This window comes from Hipposideros armiger, unplaced genomic scaffold, assembly GCF_001890085.2.
Source record: "Hipposideros armiger isolate ML-2016 unplaced genomic scaffold, ASM189008v1 scaffold_377, whole genome shotgun sequence".
In the NCBI taxonomy this organism is placed as follows: Eukaryota; Metazoa; Chordata; class Mammalia; order Chiroptera; family Hipposideridae; genus Hipposideros; species Hipposideros armiger.
The window spans coordinates 620,884-641,740 of NW_017731727.1; the positions used below are offsets into that span (position 1 = coordinate 620,884).

General features: G+C 41.3%; 1 protein-coding gene across 4 annotated transcripts in view; it reads left to right on the top strand.

The window, feature by feature from the left end:
• The first annotated feature begins 33 nt into the window (after nt 1-33).
• The window catches only part of MID2 (midline 2), an 85,598-nt gene continuing 64,774 nt past the window's right edge, over nt 34-20,857 (top strand). For 2 of the 4 annotated variants that reach the window (XM_019662454.1, XM_019662455.1), the window contains exons 1-2: nt 227-771; nt 13,894-14,609. In XM_019662454.1, coding sequence (XP_019517999.1) covers nt 13,950-14,609 — 660 coding nt within the window. In that variant the 5' untranslated portion in view covers nt 227-771; nt 13,894-13,949. Of the gene's footprint in view, nt 169-226; nt 772-13,893; nt 14,610-20,857 lie in introns of those variants that run through there. The other 2 variants (XM_019662456.1, XM_019662457.1) reach the window with 2 other exon arrangements.

The window sequence follows — 20,857 nt, forward strand, 5'->3', positions numbered from 1 at the left end:
CTCTCTCTCTCTCTCTCTCTCTCTCTCTCTCTCTCTCTCTCTCTCTCACACACACATACACACACACACACACACACACACACACACACACACGACCGCTCAGCCCCTCTCGGTGTGTCTTCCTTCAAGATGACAGGGCGCTGGAGAAAAGGCTGCTGGAATCAGCTGGTAGGTACAGTAGTAACCCGAACCCCACCCACCCACTGCCTTTGCTTGCTCAGGTTTCTCCCGTCACTCCTGCCCAGGGAGAAAACATGTAAACGCGCCTCCAGAGGAGGGGCTGGGGTAGCTGGGAGCGGCGGGGGAGGCTGAAGGTGAGGCCCGGAAGGTGGCCGAGAGCCCCTGCTGCCGGGCCTTTGCCGGTGCTCCCTCCGGGCGTCAGCCCCAGCCCTGTTGGCCCCCACCCCACCCCCCTTTTCGAAGGGATTGCTTTTCTTTTCTCTGCGGCGGCGGAAATGACAGTGTGGAGCTGCCGTGGTGTCATGGTGCTGCCCATGGACTGAGGGGGCGAAAACTCTTAAGTTTGGAGCGTCGCGACCGCCGTGCTGTCCCTTGCGGGGCGCGCGGGCGGGCGGATCCCGGCTGCTGCGCGGCGGCAGCGGCGAAGGCGAAGGCGAAGGCGAAGGCGGGCGGCGGCCTAGAGCGGCGGCAGCGGCAGCCCGGGGAGCTCGCGCCAGCATCGGAGCCTGAGCCAGCTCGCGGCGGAGGGAGGCGAGCGCCCTGCGCCCTGGGGCGCGCTCAGGAGATGGCCGGCACCCGGGAACGCTCTGGGTAAAGCGCGCCCCCTCGCCGCGGCCCCCGGGGGCCCAGCACCCCGCCCGCGCAGGGCTCGGCCCCGGCTCCAGCCGCCTCTCAGGTGTGGCCGGGGCCAGCGCGGGCCGAGGGTTCCGGGGCTCGGCGGGGCAGGGTGACGAGCTGCGAGAGGCTCGAGGCGGCGGCCGGGGCCCCGTCCTGGCCCTGACTCCCCGTTGCGCCGTTGAGGCCCGGGTTCCCGTCGCTGCCGCCCTCCTGGGATGGAGTTTGCACTCCGGGTGGCGGGCGGGGGCGGCTCGAGGCCTCCTCACAGCCGGGCCGGGCCCAGCGCGGCCAGTCGAGCGCCTCCTTCCCACGAGCGCCTTCCCACGCTCCCGCGGCCGGCAGCCTCGTCGGCCCGGGCGGCGCCGCTCGGCCGGCCGTCTGCCCGGCGGTAGCTGCTGTCGCAGCCCGAGGTGCTGCGGACAGCCTGCCAGCGGGGAGGCCCGGCGAAACTTAATCCCTTTTCTTGCCAGGGGAGCGACCCTGGAGTCTGAGTGGTTCCTTATTTCTGGCCTAGCTCTGAAACCAGCTCAGTAGGAAGAGGGGAAACTTGCGTATGTCCCCTGGATAGACTGCGACTGAATCGCGGAGAGGTGGGGTTTTTTCCATTCCTGGCTCGTAAGAATTAAGTAAATAACAGTGGATTCGATTTACAGAAACATTTTTGGTGATGATACGATTTAGGTTACTTCGCACTTCATGCGCAGCACATTATTTCTGGGAGACATTTCTCAGAGCAGGAAATTGGGATCCTGGGGTCGTGGGTTCTTGACTTTCACTCCTCTACACTCTCCTACCGCCTTGACACTCACTCACCTTCCTACAACATCACACACGTACCTGCCCACCCAACGCCTGCCTCCCGCCCCCTCCCCGAATCCACCCATCCCGCGGACCCTTTCCCCCATCAACCTGTGTACTCCCAGCCACCCAGCAATGCAGCTTCTTGTTTCTCAAACAGTTTGCCTTTTTCAGGATTTCTGAGTGTGGGGTGGGTGCTTAGTGATGGTTGTGTGTCTCCGAGGAGGAGCCCTTATAAAATAATATATTGGAGACTATATAAATAGACAAGTCCTGTGTGGGGGTTCAGTCCTCTGATTCTCAGGTTGGGCCATAAGTGCTGCCTTTTACCCCATTCTGTTCCCTCTCGGTATCAGTTCTCTGTCCATGTTCCAATAGAAGGGAAAGGCTGAAGAGAGAGACAGTCCCTCCCCTACTTCTTGCTCTACCCCGAACCCTTACATCCCCCCTTTCACCCCGGTCCACTCATCACTGCCTGAGGGGGAAACAGTCTTTGCTATTTTATATATTCCTGCCCAATCAATTAACTTAATACAGATATATAATGTGAATTAGATTTTTCCGGATTGTTCCTCACAGCTTGATTTATGTGGTTGAAATACAGGTCTAGGAGCCAAGAAGATCAGAGAGTTTCTCCCAAATCCGATGTTGCATTGGCCTTAGGATATTCCTATGACCTTTCTTTCATAGTTGATGCACTTGTGTAAAAGGCATAATATTGTGTACTGGGTTTTGTGAGTCTTGGCTTGGTCCTTTGAAGATGAAAGGGTTCTACAAACCCTCAGCACTACATACACTTTTCAAAGACAGTGTTTCATTTACCTTTTTATTAGGACAATAGATTGACTAAGTGTAAGTAGGAACCCTAGTTTACTAGAAATCTTAACTTGCCATTATTAGCCCGCCTGTAGCCAAATCTATCACTGCACTTCGGTCCTCAGTCTGTTTTATTGTACTGAATGCACATACAACTGAATGCAGCATACATAAAACTAGGCATACAGAGTAATGGTGATTATTTTAAGTTGAGACTTAAATCATACCTAATGTATGTACTCCAACCTAACAATCTGAGTCAGATGCATTTGAAAACGTAACCTCACCCATTTTTAGCCTGTATGGGGGCAGTTAGCTAATTTCTACTGAAAAGTGGCATAAATAATTTTAGGCATGGCTATATAAGCATGATTAGTATCTAGCAGCGGTGAGTCAACAATATTTATTAAGCACCTATAATGTGCGGAGTCCTCTGCTGACTGGGCTGATGCCCCAGCCCTGGCCTAGTATTTTGGCCCCCTGCTTGTTTGAGGCCTATGTCCTAACTTGCAGTTCCAGGATTAGGACAGGGAGGGGCTGTGTGGAGCAGGGGTAGAGGCTAGGGATATGAAGGGGTGATTGTTTCTCTTATTTACTTTCATGACTACTAGACTTCTCATCTAGCATGTTGTGCCTTGCATGGCCACCCCCAGAAGTCCTGCCACAAATCAGAGTGACTTGGTTGCTTCATGAACGTATCATCCGAACAGTGCAAATTGATTTAGATGAAGTTTGTTTAGTTAATCCCTCCTCTTTAAGTGCAGGGCAACTTGCTCTGACTTGCAGATCCTAAAGCGGTGCCAGTGGAGTCTCATAATTGCATCCGAAAATTGCTTTGGGTAGTGAGCCTGTCCATTTCCTCATCCCTCCTCCCATAAAATCTGCTGACACCATGACACTTGAGAAGGGAACTACAGAAGGAGTATGTCTTTACCAGTCAGCAAACCTCACTGGCTTGGTGAAGAGGTGAGAATATCTTCTTTTCACATATCCCTTAGCACTTAGGTTTTCTCTTTCCCAATAGGGACACAGAGCCCTAAAAAGGAGGTAAAGACAGGGCTGAGTCACAGATTGTGTGTGGAATGACTGTTCTCAGAGACACCTGCTTGGCCTTGTGCGTGTCTGTCACTCAGTCTTTATGGATTGTGGGAATTCCATGGCTGTTGGGCCATGGGATTTGGGTGCTAGTGGAGGCCAGGGGATGCTGCATTTCCATTCAGTAGTTAGTTTTTGTCTTCTGTGCACAGGGGAATGAACATGAGACAGTGTGTTTGTGAAACACCTCCTTACTTAAGCTGGATGTCTTAACTTAGAGCCTTGCATCATCAAAACATGACATGTAACACGCTGATACTGGATATATGACAGGTCAGGAGAGTTCACAATTGTTCACCTTTTGATGAATGAAATTTTGGTACTAAGGTGGTGTTGCGCTAATGTCTGTGTTTCTTATTTATGTATTAAAATGTATTGGGGTGACAATGATTAGTAAAATTATATAGGTTTCAAGTGTACATTTCTATAATACATCATCTATGAGTATATATCACACTGTGTGCTCACCACCCAGAGTCTCCTTCCATCACCATATATTTGACCCCCTTCCCCTCTTCTACCACCCTCGCTCCTCCCTTACCCTCTGGTAACCACTAAACTGTTGGTGAAGGACCTGTACACTGAAAGCTATAAGACATTCTTAAAACAAAGAAGGCACAAAGTAATGTCTGTATTTCAGATCTCTCAAAAAACATCATCCTCATCACTGAGCAGTGTAAAGAAAAGACTAGAAAAATGTTTCTCAACCAGTGTGTTGGATCATGCTCACAAGTGAAAAGACCAGATAAGTAGTGTTGAGACAAGAAATTTAAATCCAATTATCCCCCTTGTGCAGGCTTCTAGTCCCCCTTGGATTCCACCTCTTTTCCAAGGATCAATATATGTTTCTCCATTTTCATGAAGTAAAAGTTGGTTAAGAGTCTTCCGTGTGCCCTGGAGGTCTGTGGCTGTTTATACTGTTTCTCTTTTTCCATCTTCCCCTTCTCCATGACCAAAGGCAGACATCGCATTTTCAAAAGTCAATCTCCCAGCTTCTGCATTTCCCGTAGAAAGCCCATAGTCTGCTAAGACTACTGGAGGTCAAAGTATGCGTTGCGGTGGGATTTTGAGTAATGTGCCAATATCCCACCACTCCCTTCTCCATATGGAGCTCACCTGAATGCACCTTAGGGTGTTGGTTCAACCTAAGTGGGTTAGCAAAGTATCCTTAGTAAGGCATGTCCTACTTGGATTCTTGTCTCCCTGCAGAGCTCTGACTGCCTGACCTTGGGCTTTATTTCAGTCTCTTTTCTGCAGGTCAGGTGCCCCTGGTTGATGAGCAGAACAGCGTCTCCTGTCTCTGGATCTTCCTCTTACTGAGACCAAATGATCTGATAACAAATTCATTGTATAATCTAAAACCCTCCTGAAACAGAAAATCCCAGTATTTACAATTTGCCGGGTTGGGAGCATAATGCATGGGCATGGCAGACAGTGCTAATGTAGGACAGTGAAGTGTCTGCTTGTATACAGCCCAGAGGTAGAAAAATGGTTTACGGTCCTGAATCCTCCATTGCTTTGTCTATAGCCCTTTGTTCAGTGTTGCTAGGATCCATGTGGTTCCCAGGGGAGTAGAAGCTTGATTTCAAATAGGCTTCTGTTCTCTGTCCCTTGTTTCTGACTTGAACTCGGGGTCCTCCCAGCCTAACGTTCAACAGCATGTCCTACACACATATATTGCCAATTTTATTTTGAAGAAGCAGAGATGCCTGCCCATCCAGGTGTGCCACTGAACATTTAAACATCTACAGATGTTTCATTGGGTAACAGAGATTGGGAAAAATAGTCCTGGAATAGATGGAACGCTGTACTGGTAGCAGTAGGTAAATTAAGTTTGTTCTTCATTTGTTCAACCTTGCAATTGCAAGTGTAATCTGCATTAAGATAAAGGTGTTATGAATGTACTTAGGATTCCTGACAATTATCATGTGTTACCTTGGCAAAACCATTTCTTGGTTCTTAGGTTATATCTTTTACAGTTGTAGCAGATTTAATACTTTTAGTTCTGCTATTGTGATATTCATTTTAATTTTTTATGGTGACTGTATTGTATAAAATACCCAATGGTTGGATTTAGGAGCTAATTATTGTAAAGAAAATATCATTAAATCCACATACTATAAAGTATTAACTAGATGTTAATAACCTATCAGACAGGAACTGGCTCTGGCGTTCTCTGTCAGTTGGTAATCAACCTCCAGTCCTGAGCTCTCCCTGTGCATGATAAAAGCTTAAGAGAAGAGAAGAGAAGAGAGACAGTTGCTCCCTTGGGGGACTCCAGTCTAACAAGGGAGTCATATGAGCAAAATAAATAACACAATCAAATGCATGGTCCTCCAGAAAACTTGTGGGGCAGTGTGATTGTCCTCTATTATGTCAACCATTTTTTGGAGATTAATTTCCAAACATTGGCTGTTTTCCTTAATAATTAGCTTTGTATCTGTCATCTGTGACTATATGATGAGAATATCTATATTTGTAAAGCAAGTTCGTGATTTTATTTTATCCTCATCTGATCCTCACAAGAGCCTGTGAGATGTGCAGGGCAGGTATTTTTCATTCAATAGATGAGGAGGCTGTGGCCCAAATAGTTTAAATGTCTTACCTAGGATCACTCAGCTAAGTCACTTTAGAGCCAGGACTACAACCAGGCTTTATTATGTGGATCAAATCAGATAATGGCTTTGGAACCATTTGAAAAGTATAAAGTGGTACACAAATGTAAGATGACTCTTACTGTCAGTTATGCTTACTGACCACCTAGCCTCTTTGTTCTGGGTTTCTATTTTCAGTCTTTATCGGTTTAGGGTGAGAATTCCATGCATTGGTTGCCTTTTATGTTTCCAAATGATCTTTTTTTGAGCCTCGGGATTTTTTCCTACTAATCGTATACTAGAATTTCGTTGTCTTCTTTTTCACTTCCAAAAGGTGTTCTTAGTTTATACTCCCACAGAACTCCTCTCCCCTTTAGTGCTCCTCTGGAACACCCACTATATCTTCCTTGAGGCACAACAGGCAAAACCAGCCACTGTTCTTCATCACCTTGGCTTAGCTAAGGGAAAGTAAAGCATTTGTTTTTTATTTCCAGTTCTTCTCATGATGATGCCCATTGCTTGTCATCCTTTCTAGTGACACTAACAATTAAGAGTTGTGTTTTGAGGAGCAAGTTTTCAATAATCCAAGGTGTCTTTCCTATGTGGTAACAGCTTGCAAGAGCTCTGTAATAATAGGACATCAGAGCTGGAAAGCATCTTAAAGAGATCATCTGGTGATTCTAGCCCAACTTACATAACATTTTACAGTTAAGGAAGCATCAGATTCAGCCAGGGCTCATTTACTTATCCCCCAAGGAAAGGAGACAGTTTCTAGTGTTTTAAGGAAGAGCTCAGGGGACATTAATGTTAATATCCTGAAGAATGTTTATTTTACATTAGTTTGTTTTTTAAACAAATCTTACAACTCAGCTCAATCCTCATTCTACAGCCCAGAGGCCTCTTCTTCTCTGAAGAAGGGGAGACGGTGGCTCCTCAGGGAGGTAGTGAGAGCCCAGAGCCATGCTTTGCAGACCTAAAAGATGAAAACTAGATGGAATATAAACTTTTGAAATAAATGGGCATTTAATTATGATCAAATAACATTTGAAATAATAGAATTCTGCCAAGTGCAGATCACAGATCCTCTCTCAGCAGAATTAACTGAATGCTGGATCTGAAGGGTGATGCTGAAATGGGTCTTTCATTTTGTAATGCAAAATGCATTATTTTTATCTTAATCACCTGCTTTTAAACTCCTCTTTTCTATTTCTACCTACTCACACAGCCTTATGGTATACCTTCTTATAGTTTATTGTCATCAGTTTCTTTTTTTTTCAGGGTCTCAGCCTGAAGGGAAGGTGGGTGAAGATAAGACTCAGAAAAACATTTTAGTAATAGAGCAAGGGCAAATACATAAACATACTTATTTGACTACATGGCAGTAACTAAATGATATGGAAGGGATCAAATCAGTGTATGTGGACATGAGCATTTGTTTCTTAACATGGCAAATGGTCTGCTACCCCGACTTTCATCAATGCATTTTTGTGACAGTCCATTGTGTTTTCTGGCAAATGCTTCATGATTACCTGTCATTGGGTTGTACCTTATCAGGTTCACATCCTGTCTTTATCCTTAGCAAACTTGCTGATTTTGCATAGATTCGTGATTCACAAACTTTTTGAAGTTGCAACACACTCCCACTGTTTTATTTTTGTCGTATCCCTCCCCCTTGTACTTCCTAAAAGTATTTTGTGATATAAGAATCAAATATTTTTTAGGAGTTTATATTTTTAAATGAATAAAAATTGGGAGCTAAGAATTTTCTAATACCTGTTGTTCATTATTGATATCCCAGTTTATTGTAAAACCTAGATTGAAAATCACTTACCTAGAAAAACAACTGAAAAGAGTAAGCAATCCAATAGAGTTTAGAAATACTACATAATTACATAGCTGGAAGTATAATATAGTGGTTAACTCTTCACACTCTGGAGTCAGACCCGGGTTTGAAACTTTTAAAATTGAAGTATAATCCACATATCATAATATTCACCATTTTAAAGTATATAATTCAGTACATTCACAAAGGTATTCAACCATCACCACTTACTAATTTCTGATCATTTTTATCATCCCAGAAAGAATCCCCATATGCATTAGCAGTAGCTCACCATTCCCCCAACACCCCAGTCCTTGGCAACCACTAATCTACTCCCTGTTCTTCTGGGTTTGCCTAACCTGGACATCTCATATAAATGAAATCATATAATTCAAGGCCTTTTGTGACTGGATTCTTTCACTTTAAATAATGTTCTCAAAGCTCATCCATGTTGTAGCATGTATCAGTTCTCCATTCCTTTTTCTTACTGAATAATATTCCATTATATGGATATGCTACATTTGTTTATCCATTCATCAGTTGATGGACATTTGGGTTATTTACATCATTTGGCTATTATGAATAATGCTGCTATGAACATTGTGTATGAGTTTTTGAGTGAGCATGTCTTCAGTTTTTCTGGATCATACGGTAACATTACATTTAACCTGTTGAGGAACTGCTGAACTATTTCCCAAGGAAGCTGCATCACTTTACATTCCCACCAGCAATGTATGAGGGTTCCAATTTATCCACATTCTGGTTGATATATTTGAGATATCTATATCTATATATATATATATATAGATATATAGATAGTTAGATAGATATAGATATAGATATAATTTAAAGATTTTTATTGGGGAATTGGGGAGGGGGAACATTGTGTTTTTCCAGGACCCATCAGCTCCAAGTCAAGCTGTTGTCTCTCAATCTTAGTTGTGGAGGGTGCAAGCTCACCTCAAAGTCCAGTTGCCACTTTCAGTCCAGTTGCAGAGTAGGGGTGGGCGTAGTCCACCATCCCATGCGGGAGTCATACCAGCAACCTTGTTGCACACTGAGCCATCCGGCTGCCTGTCATTTGCTCAAGGCAGTTGCTCAGCTCAAGGTGCCCTGTTCAATCTTAGTTGCAGGGTGGGGGGGCACAGCCCACCATCCCATATGGGTGTTGAACCGGCAACCTTGCTGCTAAGAGCACATGCTCTCACCAGCTCATTGGCAGCTTAGCTCGGGCGCAGCTCACTGGCCCATGTGGGAATCAAACCTGCGACCTTGTTGCTCAGAGCTCGCGCTCTTAACCAACTGAACCACTCTGCCGGCCCTGCTATATATATTTTTTTAATTGTAGTTTTCCTAGCGGGTGTGAAGTAGTATTACAGCCATCCTAATGAGTATGAAGTGGTATCTCAATGTAGTTTTGATTTGTATTTTCCTAATGGTAATGAGGTTAACTATCTTTTCATATGCTTATTAATCATTTATATATCTTCTTGGGAGAAATGTCTATTCAAATCCTTTGCCCATTTTTGTTTTCTTTTAATTGTTGAGTTGTGAGAGTTCTGTATATTTCTAGATACTAGACCCATATCACATATATGATCTGCAAATATTTGTTCTCATTCTGTGAGTTGTCTTTTCGCTTTCTTGATGGTGTTATTTGCAGCATTAAAAATTTAATTTTAATAGTCTGATTTATCTAGTTTTCTCTTTACTTCTGCATTTGGTGCCATCTAAGAAACCCTTGCCTAACTTAAGTTCACAAAGATTTACACCTATGTTTCCTTCCAAGAGTTTTATAGTTTTTGCACTTACATTTAGATCGTTGATCCATTTTGAGTTAACTTTTATGTATGGTGTGAGGTACGGCTCTAACTTCACCCTTTTGCATGTGGATATTCAGTTGTGCCAGCACCATTTGTTAAAGAGATTATTCTTTCCCCCATTGAATGGTCTTCAAACCCTTGTTGAAAGTCAATTGAACATAAAAATATGAATATATGAGTTTATGTGTAGACTCTCAGTTGTATTCTGGGTTTGAATCTTAGCTTTGTTACTTATAAACAAGTATAACCCTGGACAAGTTACCTTTTATTTTATTTTGGTAATATAGAGCAGCGGTTCTCAACCTGTGGGTCATGACCCCTTTGGGGGTTGAACGACCCTTTCATAGGGGTCGCCTAAGACCATCGGAAAACAAAAATATATTTACATTATGATTCATAACAGTACCAAAATTACAGTTATAGTTTTATTACATAAAAAGTGTAATAATTTTATGGTTGGGGGTCACCACAACATGAGGAACTGTATGAAGGGGTCGCGGCATTAGGAAGGTTGAGAACCGCTGATATAGAGAGTTGTTGTGAAAATTAAATGAGATAATACACATAAAAGGTATTATTTAGTGCCTAGCACATAGTAAATGCCCAATAAACTTTAAGGGGAAAGATGTTTAGATAATCAGGAAATTAGGGAAAATGGGGGATGGTTGAAAGGATGCTGAAATATTACGAGTCGCTAGAACAAGGTGGCCTCATAAATGAGAGATGAGATGAATAGGTGTTTGAAGAAATTGAAAAAATGTTCAGTTCCTCAAATTTGGCTAAAGCAGCTACTATATGATGATAATAGAACAGTATAGAAAAGTTACATATCATAAGCAACAGACTGTAACCAGCATATATATTATTCTTTATAGAGCTGAAATAGTTAAGGTAGGTTATTTTAGAGCAGTGATGTTTGACTTTTACTCTGTCAAGGACTCTTGAGAACATTTTGAATGCTACGGACAACACTCTCCCCATGAAAATGCATATATGACATACACACAACATTTCTCAAACAGTTTCAGAAGATTCAGGAATCCCTGATTTAAAATCCTATTTTGACCTCACCTAAGGCAATCCTGACCCATATCATACTTTCCTAAGCTTAATTTCATAGTGAGGCTCAAGTGTCACACTTACTTGGGAGCAATTTTAGGGTTCTAGGAAAATTTAAAGAGCTTTTCCTCTGTACAGAATAATTTATACAACACCCTCCTGAGACTTAGAAGAGTTGTGGTACTCTGATTGTTTTGTATAGGTTTCAACACATACACGTCTTTCAACTATGTTCCTGACCATTTGTCATTTTGGCGGGGGCCTTACTTAATCCTTCCAGATATCTTCCAACACAGACATTGAGGAATGCAGATATGCAGCTCTGGAAGAGATAGTAATAGAATTGCAGAGTGAGATGGAAACATGCCTAGAACAAAGAGAGAAAGTTCTGGAAGGGACTCAGATGAGAGGCAGATTCAGAGAAACCCAGAGGGACACAGAGACAAAAATAGAAGTGGAAATGTGCTGTTTAGAAACTCTATTATAGATAGTCAAGATAAACTTCAGTGAAGGAGGTGAGATGATTGAAAAAGAGGTGTAGGGAAAACAGCACAGGCATTGTGACCCAGTGCTCTGGGTATGTATGTTCCTGGTTGATTTACTTAACAATGCTGAGCCCCAATTTCCTAACTGTAATACAGATATAGTAGTAGTATCTTTCTCACAGGCTCCTTGATAGGATTTAATGAAACAATGTGTGTAAAGTGCTTAACATAGTACTCAGAATACAGGAGGTGCTGTACAAATGCTAGGCCCCTTCCAACTACTTCTACTTTAAGGGTTCCTTTATTTAACAATTATTTAATGTCTAATGGGTCTGAGGCATCATGCTCTGAATAAAAAATGGAATATTGGGTTGTCAGAAAAGTGATGACGCATTTTTGCAACGAAAAACATAGAAAAAATATGTCATGATTTTTCTGACAACCCAATAATTGATGCCCTCAAGGAGCAGGGAGACTTAGCTGGAGACACAGATATGTAAATGAAATAAAACAGAATGTTCTGGAAGCCACCAGTGGATGAGGTAATATACACATGTAAATGAGAGAACTCCTAGTTTTCTGGTCTTGGATGAGGATATTCATCAGATAGGGGAAATTGGAAGAGGAGCAGGTGTTTTGTTTTTTCAGGGGAGGGGGAAATATTGGGTTGTCGGAAAAGTTGTTACGTATTTTTTCTGCTTTTCATTGCAAAAATGCATCATGACTTTTCCGAAAACCCAATAACAGGTTCACTTACAGATATGTTGAATTGAGCAGTGGAGCTATGAAAGGCAGTATCGCAGCCTTGAGAGGAAGTTGGAATCTGTCATCTCTAAAGTCTCTTCCAATTCTAAGATTCTACAATATATGTACATTTTAATTGTTTTACTTTTTCATCTCTGTAGGTGAATGCTGATAGATGTTGTAAGCTACAAAATACTAGCCAACAATTTTCAAGCACTTGTAAATTGTAAAATAAGAATACCACACATCTCATTTTTAAAAAACAGTTATTCAAACATCTGAAATTACCAGAGTGTCAGTTTTACAAAAAGTTTCTTCACTTTTACCGCTCAGTTTCCTATAGATTTCCACAAAATAGCTAGTTAGTTCAGTTTACTTAAAAGTTTTGATTTAGAAACAGCTTTTAGGGATACATCTATTGTACTTTTGCAGAAGGTGTAATTGTACTCTATTTAAGTATCCTGTAAGAGGGCTATGTGGATATTCGATAGAAGACAAATATGAACAAATATCAATAGCAGAGTCAAATTCTCAAGCCTTGATGAGTGTCTCCAATGATAGTGAGATGATGAACAAAAGTTATGCAAAAGCAAAAGGATGAGCAGGATTAACACTTTCAGTCAATACCATATATTTTGTATTGTTCCTTAGTTAAGGCTAGCTTAGAACATTTATGTGTGTTGATTTTAATTAATGGGAGACCCAACAAGTATCTATATGTTCAGCTCAGAAATGTCTGTGAGAGGAGAGATAGATTGACCAAGAGTTTGGCTTCTTGTCAGTTGGGTGACTTCTTTCACTCAGATGCACACTAAAATGAAGATTACCAGATCTGAAAATTTCTGGCTCCTCTCCTTGCTAATTTATATCTAGATCTTGATTTGCATCTTGTTATGTTTTAGGAAGTATGAAAGGACACATGGAGAGGTGAGCTTATGCTAGGTCAGCAGATGTTAAATAGTAAAACCAACTGAAGCCACAAGGTAGTATGTCTTCATTATTGATCAGCAACTATTGCTGAGTAAGTCGAAAATTTAAAACCATTTCTCATTCAGCTTGATGAAGAGTTTTCTGAAGGTGAAGGAAGAAAGTGAAAATGAAAACTATCATCTTTTGTTTCTAGAAACTCAGTTTACTAGAAGTGGGACAGAACATAAATTTCCATGTGGTAATAGGAAGTAATTCAAGTTCATTCTGTAAAGAACTTATTATCCTGCACTAAGAACTACATTTTTCTAAAGCTCTCTCTTCTTCTTATGCAGGCTCTCAGACTGGAATCATTTCAAGAACTAGAGAGTTACTTTGAAATATGGCCTTGTTTTCCCTCCACTTGATGTGAAATAGGAGCAGCCCCTATATTTTACCTTGAAGTAAAATAGGTAACAATATTGGAGAATGGAGATTGAGAATTTTGCAGGGCCTCAGGCTCATCATAGTCGAGGACAAGAAATGTCAGTGGAGAATATGTGAGTGAATGATCCATGCCAGTGTTGTGAGCTGGAATAGCAATGTTAACCAGTAAACCACGATTTGGAGGTGGCCACTAGGTTCTGTTTATTAGTGCAGGAAAATAAACTCAGGCATTTGTCAAAAACAAGGTTTGAAAAGGGAGCAAGGCTTCCTGATTAATTCCTGAATTGCTTTCCTATTGCTCCAGCATCCTTGGGGAATGCAGCATGTAAAACCTCCATTGATAGATTTATTGGGGTTATCACTTTGTGAGGTATGTAAGTGTCTAATCACTATGCTGTCTGTACATGTGAAACTAATAGTTAAAAAGCCTCCATTAGTGAATAATTATGCCACATCCACTTTTCCTTTGGAAATGCTTAATGACTCTTGCTTTGTATTCCTTGCAGGTGAAAGCCCAGCCTCTGTGGTTCTTAATGCCTCAGCAGGATTATTTTCATTAAAGATGGAAACACTGGAGTCTGAATTGACCTGTCCAATCTGCCTAGAGTTGTTTGAAGACCCCCTTCTGCTCCCTTGTGCTCATAGCCTTTGCTTCAGCTGTGCCCATCGCATTTTGGTCTCCAGTTGCAGCTCTGGTGAAGCCATTGAACCCATTACTGCTTTCCAGTGTCCTACGTGCAGGTATGTTATCTCGCTGAACCACCGGGGCCTGGATGGCCTCAAGAGGAATGTGACTCTGCAGAACATTATTGACCGTTTCCAGAAGGCTTCAGTTAGTGGGCCCAATTCCCCAAGTGAGAGCCGCCGTGAGAGGACTTACAGGCCCAGCTCCACCATGTCTAGTGAGCGAATTGCTTGCCAATTCTGTGAGCAGGATCCGCCAAGGGATGCAGTGAAAACATGCATCACCTGTGAGGTCTCCTACTGTGACCGTTGCCTGCGGGCCACACATCCTAACAAGAAACCTTTCACCAGCCACCGCCTGGTGGAACCAGTGCCAGACACACACCTTCGAGGGATCACCTGCCTGGACCACGAGAATGAGAAAGTGAACATGTATTGTGTATCCGATGACCAATTGATCTGTGCCTTATGCAAACTGGTGGGGCGTCACCGAGACCATCAGGTCGCATCCCTGAATGATCGGTTTGAGAAACTCAAGGTAAGGGATCTGGGAAATATCCCTTGCACGACTTTGTCTCTATATACACAGTTATACAGTTAGCAATTTCCTTAACAACACAGGTCACTTTTCTTGTATAACAAGTGAGTTAACTCCAAGTTGTTCTTGTGAGGAATAACCTGCTTACCTGCAAGCTCTCACTGGAACCTATTTCATCTGTGGCATAAACCTGCTTGCATTCATTCACCTCTGACCAATTCCGGGGGAGATAACCCACGGCCTGCCACACCAGTAGTCTGCCAGGGAAACAGCACCCTCTCTCCTCTGTCAGTGGCATATTGCACACTGCATATCTTTGCCATGATCTTTCCACCTCTTCTTTAAAGTATGTGAGTACCTGTGTAGATGTCCTACAATTAGCATATGTGTTGATTTGCGTATTTATGTTGTAGCAGTGGGAAGGTTGGGTGTGTCTCTGCGTAGGTGTGGGTGGAGGTGTCTGAGTATATCTCTGTAGGTGAGAGATTTTTGTGGAGGACAGCAGTGTATGGTTGCACACTCAGTACACTAAAGAAACAAAGGTTTGGCACTGACCACAAATTGCTGTCAAGCCCTTAATGCAGGACTAATTCTAAGCCTGCCTTAGAAAACAAAACAAACGGATAAAAAAGGAACTGAAGTGTACCACGAAGTCAGGAGGGATAATCAACTACGTGAACTAAAACTTTAAACCGAAGCCCATAAATATTTAATCCAGATTAGATTTTGTGCCAGGGTTCATTTTTGTGGGTTATAGACTGACGCACTTGTTTGCAGTCCCTGCCTTGGAAATTCTTAATCTTTCATTTGTGTTCAGTGGACAGAGTTTTCCCAAGTTGTTGGGCCATATAATATTTATGTGAGAGTAAGTCCCGGTTTTTAAAGCCCTAGTACCTCATGTTGATGTTAAGAAATATCAGATCCAACAAATTGTTTTATTCCCATTGCCTGCCTTCTGTGTGGTTTAAGTTCTTCTAAAAAGAGAGCAACTTACCAGAAATTCCAGAAAAATAAAATGCATAAATGAATAATAAGATTATCAGCCCAAAATAGGGCCTGAATATATAAGCCAAGCTGAAAGGAAGACCCAGATAGGGTGAAAGCAGGGCAAGAAAGGAGTGGAGAGTTTCCCGTTGCCATGCTCTAGAAAAGTCATTGTAATTTATGTAAAAATTATGATGTTGGTGAGGGTAGTGATACTCAGAATAGGATGCATGTTCCTGTCTGTAATTTGTGGCAAGCAATATTGAGAGTAGTCACACTGACAATGGTTTGTGCGTTTTTTTATTTTTTATATTCAGTATTTATAAATGTGTACAAAGTTCAATGTTTATCTGTTGATTTCACTCAAAGTGATATTCATATCGAGACTGCAGAGAGGAATAATCTCATTGACTTCAATTCTTAGAGTCATAAGAAGTTATGCCTTGAATTTGGCCTATTTGAAGCCCTACGCTTTAGAGTGGTATAAACTGAGAGGTTGATAGGTTGAGAGATTTGGTCAAAGTCACAGAATTTAAACCAGCTCCTAGATCCTGAGTTAAGTATCCTTTCTACTGCAGCCTGCTGCCACTTCCTTTTGGATCTAAGTTTCCCCCCATGGAATGGGATTTGGAACTAAACTGTGTGCTTCAGCAATTGCACATTTCGTGAGTTACAGATAAACCATTAACAGCATCAAGGAAAGGATATGTTGTATAAACTTACAGCTTCATAATGGCAAGACATGGGGGTGGGGGCAGGGTTGCAGGAAGAGGGGGGGAGATGGAGAGGATAGAACACTCTGCCAAATATTTGCAGGTGTTGGAGCTATAATAAGGCACTGGCCTTGAGAAATATTCCAAACAGAAAAATCTCGATCCATATGTACTATTGAGATAACAAAAGACTGGATAGAATAAGCTTGTACCTACAGAACACCAGCTTTTTGAAAACATGAAAACATTGGATGATTGATTAGATATTTGGCATCATGCAGCTATAGCCCTCATCTCCAGGGGTAGATGGAGCACAAAAGTATTTTACCAAAAGATACTTTAGTCTGTAACTAATCAGTCATTTTTAGAGAAAAAAGGCTAGATTTTGAATTGTTCCCTTTAATTTTTTAGGAAATGTGCAGAAAATTCTGATTATAAATTAAGTGGAAACTTCTTTTGCTCATTTTTGGATGGAGAGTGGAAACATATGAATCATTCCCAACCGTGTGGTTTGTTATGTTGTCTGGAACATCTTGGACTTTAGGGAGGGAGAGGGAGGTTCTGCTTGTGTGTGTGTGGGACGGTCACTTTGGTTTGGTGCCAAGTGCAAAAGGATATTCGTTCTCCACATTAAGCAGAGAGAAAATCTGACTTTTAGTGTCATGTATACTTACTTCTTTGAGTTAGTTTTAATTTAGAAAAGCATTTAGGATTATCCCCTTAATCTGTTTGATTCTTCCCTAAGGAGAAGGGAGAAAGCCAGCTGTTAGAAGCTGTGGGGGAAATGGCCTGGAGATACTCCCCTGACCCTGAGGGGTACATGGGAGTCCTACAGGAGAAGAGGAAAAATGATTATATATATATATATATATATATATATATGATATATCCAGTAACCAATATGGTATTTATTTGTACTTTTTTATTTTGGAGCTTCATTGTTGGCATTTATAACTCCCCTTATTGAACTAAACTCCCTGATTAGGATTAGGGGTGTCTAATATTTATTTGTTCAATAAAGAATTAACAGACCATTACGTTATGGATGAAAGGTCAGAATAACCAGAAGCCAGCCTGTCTTTTTCACATGTACTCAAATTCATTAGAGGTTTGAGGATACTCAGTATAGTTTTATTATCCTTATTTAGTTGTTCAGTCTATCTACATGACCTTCAGAAAGCTACCAATGGTTTAATTAATTCTTCAATTTCAAAGAATAATTGTGTTCATGACAGTTATTAGTAGTAAGCCCTCTCAGAGTAATTATTTTCTCCGTTACCTCTCTTTTTACTTACTAGTCTCAGTATATAAATTAGTTCATGATATGTGCTGCCTTTCTATAAAACTGCTTCACATTTTAGCATTTTCTTTGTCACATGAGTTTCTCCCTTTAGAAAAGATTGGTATTATTATATTAATAAATGCTGATTTTATAAAAAGAGGTCAATTTCGGTGGCTCTCTATTGGTGACAGATCTCAACTTAGTATTCTAAGTCCCGTACAACTTGTCCTCTTGCTGCCCATCTGTCTTTTCCTCCTACCACTCTCAAACATGCTGCCTTCATCTACCCAGGCTAGCCTCCTACCTGTCTACTAAACATGCTGTTCTCTTTTACGACTCTGAACTTTCACTCGCACTTGTGCTTTTCTCTTGGCCTGCTTTAGAATCCGACCTATTCTTTAGTGCTCAGTTGAAACCCCACAAGGCCACTCCAACACACCCCAACTGTACTATAAATTCTATGAGACCAGGAACAATGTCTTTTGTTTTTTCAGTATCCCCTTAGTGTCTAGCATACATAGTGTATGCTCAAGAAATCCAAATGAATTAAGTCTTTGTAATGGATTTGCAGAGAGTTTACCAGCATCTATAGCTTGCTTTGGTTCTCAGCTTGTAAGATACAAATCTGTCTTGCCATTATGAGTACTTTACAAGTCTGAAAAATATCTCCTGTGAACTACTGATAATGTTAAAAAGCAGAGTGTTAGCAAAAGTATGACATGTCCTTAATTTTAAGTGCCTGTTCATTTTGATTGCTGTATTTTTGAACTGCCTAAACCTATGGTGACATCTGTATAAATCAGGTGTGATTATTATAATTCTCTTTGAGAGTGATGTCTTCACATTTCCATGCCCACAGACTGCCAAAAATATAGCTGATGAAAACCTGGGGGAATAGAAGAATTTCCTGAAAGGAATAAACAAGCACATTTTCTTTTTCTCATTACATTTCCACAAATTCATTACTACAAATAATTCTTAAAGGCAATTACACTTACACATCAGGGATCTTGTTGTTATAAAATATTACCTGGCACTAGAGTTAGCTTTTTGTTATGGGAAAGTAACACACACACACACACACACACACACAGGAAAAGAGTCTGAGACAGAAAGAGCTAAAGATTGCCAGACAAAGAGAAGAAGATATGAGACTTGGAATATGTTCAAAGGAAAGCCACAATGAGAATTAAAAGGTTGGAAAATAAATACGATATTCTAAAATCTTATCATAGTTGATTGCTTGTCCTTCTTCCTACTCAGTCACTCTGTCATCCACCCACCTATTCTCACTCAGCCACCACCTTCTCCCAGTCATTTGTCTACTCTCCCACTTGACACCCACTTCTGTCTGCCAAGACAGATACCCTCTCAACTTACCTACCAATGGATATTTGACTGTTTTTGTACCAGTATGAGTATGAATCCAAGAGAAAGAAAGAGAAATATTTCTATGAGAGACTGAGTTGAGAGAGGGTATATTTGCATACATGTGTATGTGTCACTATATACAAGGGTGTGTGTTTCTGCACGGATGAGTGGCTGAGAATGACTCTGTGTGTCTGTATGTATCTATAAATGTGTATCACTGTGTGGAGGAGGAGATAATGTCTGTGTTAATCTTCTGTGGGTATATCTGTAGATAAGTTGTGTATAAGAGGGCCATGAGTGTAAGGCAGGCTTTCTGTGGCCATCCTAGGGAAGATTATGACCTCAGTACAACCTATCCCAATACTAGGAATCTCTCTAATAAAAGAGTCAGATCATACATCCTCATGCTAAGAAAAATCTTCAGGGGAGACCAGGGTGGGTTATCATAAGTAAAGAAACAGAAAAAGTTTCTTCTCACTTTTCATAGCTTAGGTACTGAATCACAGTAGCTAAATATAATAAGAGCAAAGCATTTGAGTCCATATTTGTGCTCTCTAAGGTATGGTGGTGCATATGTGTGTATGGGGGTGGGGGTAATATCTGTCATGGGGTTTCTCAACTAAACCAGCCTTCAACTCATGCTCGTAAAATCACTCTTGCTTATAGACCTGGCTTCTATGTGGTCTGTTAATTGTCTAAGACTTACTCCCTATTACTGATTTTATATATACACAGGGTGCCAAAAAATGTATACACATTTTAAGAAAGGAAAACTGTATTAAAACTGCAATACTCAATATATACCGATAACAAAAGATGAATACAAGTCACGTTTGACTTCTGCAATTACAAGAGGTGCTCAAAGTGGTTGCCATCAGTGTCCAGACACTTCTGATGATGGTGAACTACTGCTTGAGCAATGTTGACCGAAGTCTCGACTTGTATATTTCTTTTGGCACCCCCGGTGTGTGTGTGTGTGTGTGTGTGTGTGTGTGTGTGTGTGTGTGTGCTCGCGCGCGCCTGTGTGTGTGTGTGTGTGTGTGTGATCATAAAATACGGTGAATGTTTAAATTTAAAAAATGCTACAGTAAAAGACACATTGCCATGAATCCCTCTCAAAATACTCCCCCTCACTTTGAACACACTTATCCCATCATTCTTGCCATTTCTGAAGCAGTTCTGGAAGTCCTCTTTCGTGAATGTATTTACTTCATCCTCCATCATGACAATGCTCTGTGTCACACATCGCTTCTGGTATTGCAATTTCTGTCAAATAAAAACATTATGGTGTATCCTTATCCACCTTATTCACTGAATCTGGCACTGTGCAACTTCTGGCTCTTTCCAAATTTCAAAATGACCATGAAAGATAAAAGTTCTGAATCGATTCAGGACACGGAGGCAGCCACGACAGCACAACTAAAGGAACTCACGAAAGAGGACTTCCAGAACTGCTTCAGAAAGTCGCAAGAATAATGGGATGGTGTGTTCGAAGCGAGGGGGAGTCTTTTGAGGGGCATTAATGGCAATACATCTTTTACTGTAATAGTATTTTAAAATTTAAACATTCACCATATTTTTTGATGATACCTCATAAATCTGTATGTGTATGTGGGTTAACAATGTGCGTTTTTTTCTTGTCTACTCAAACTGTATGCTAAGACTCATTTGAACCTCAATTCTTTTCCCTTCAATAGTTATACTGATTCTCTGGCTCTGTTCTCATACAGTATTAACAGGGCCCTGTGTTGGAAGATGTTTTCTATTGTTTCTTAGGTTTGAGAGCAAGTTTAGCAAATAAATACTTTAACTACTTGTTCTCTTATCTTTTTGTTTTTCTCTTATTTATTTTGGCCCAAGTCTGCTCCTCATTGAAACCTGAATGGAGCTAAGGATCA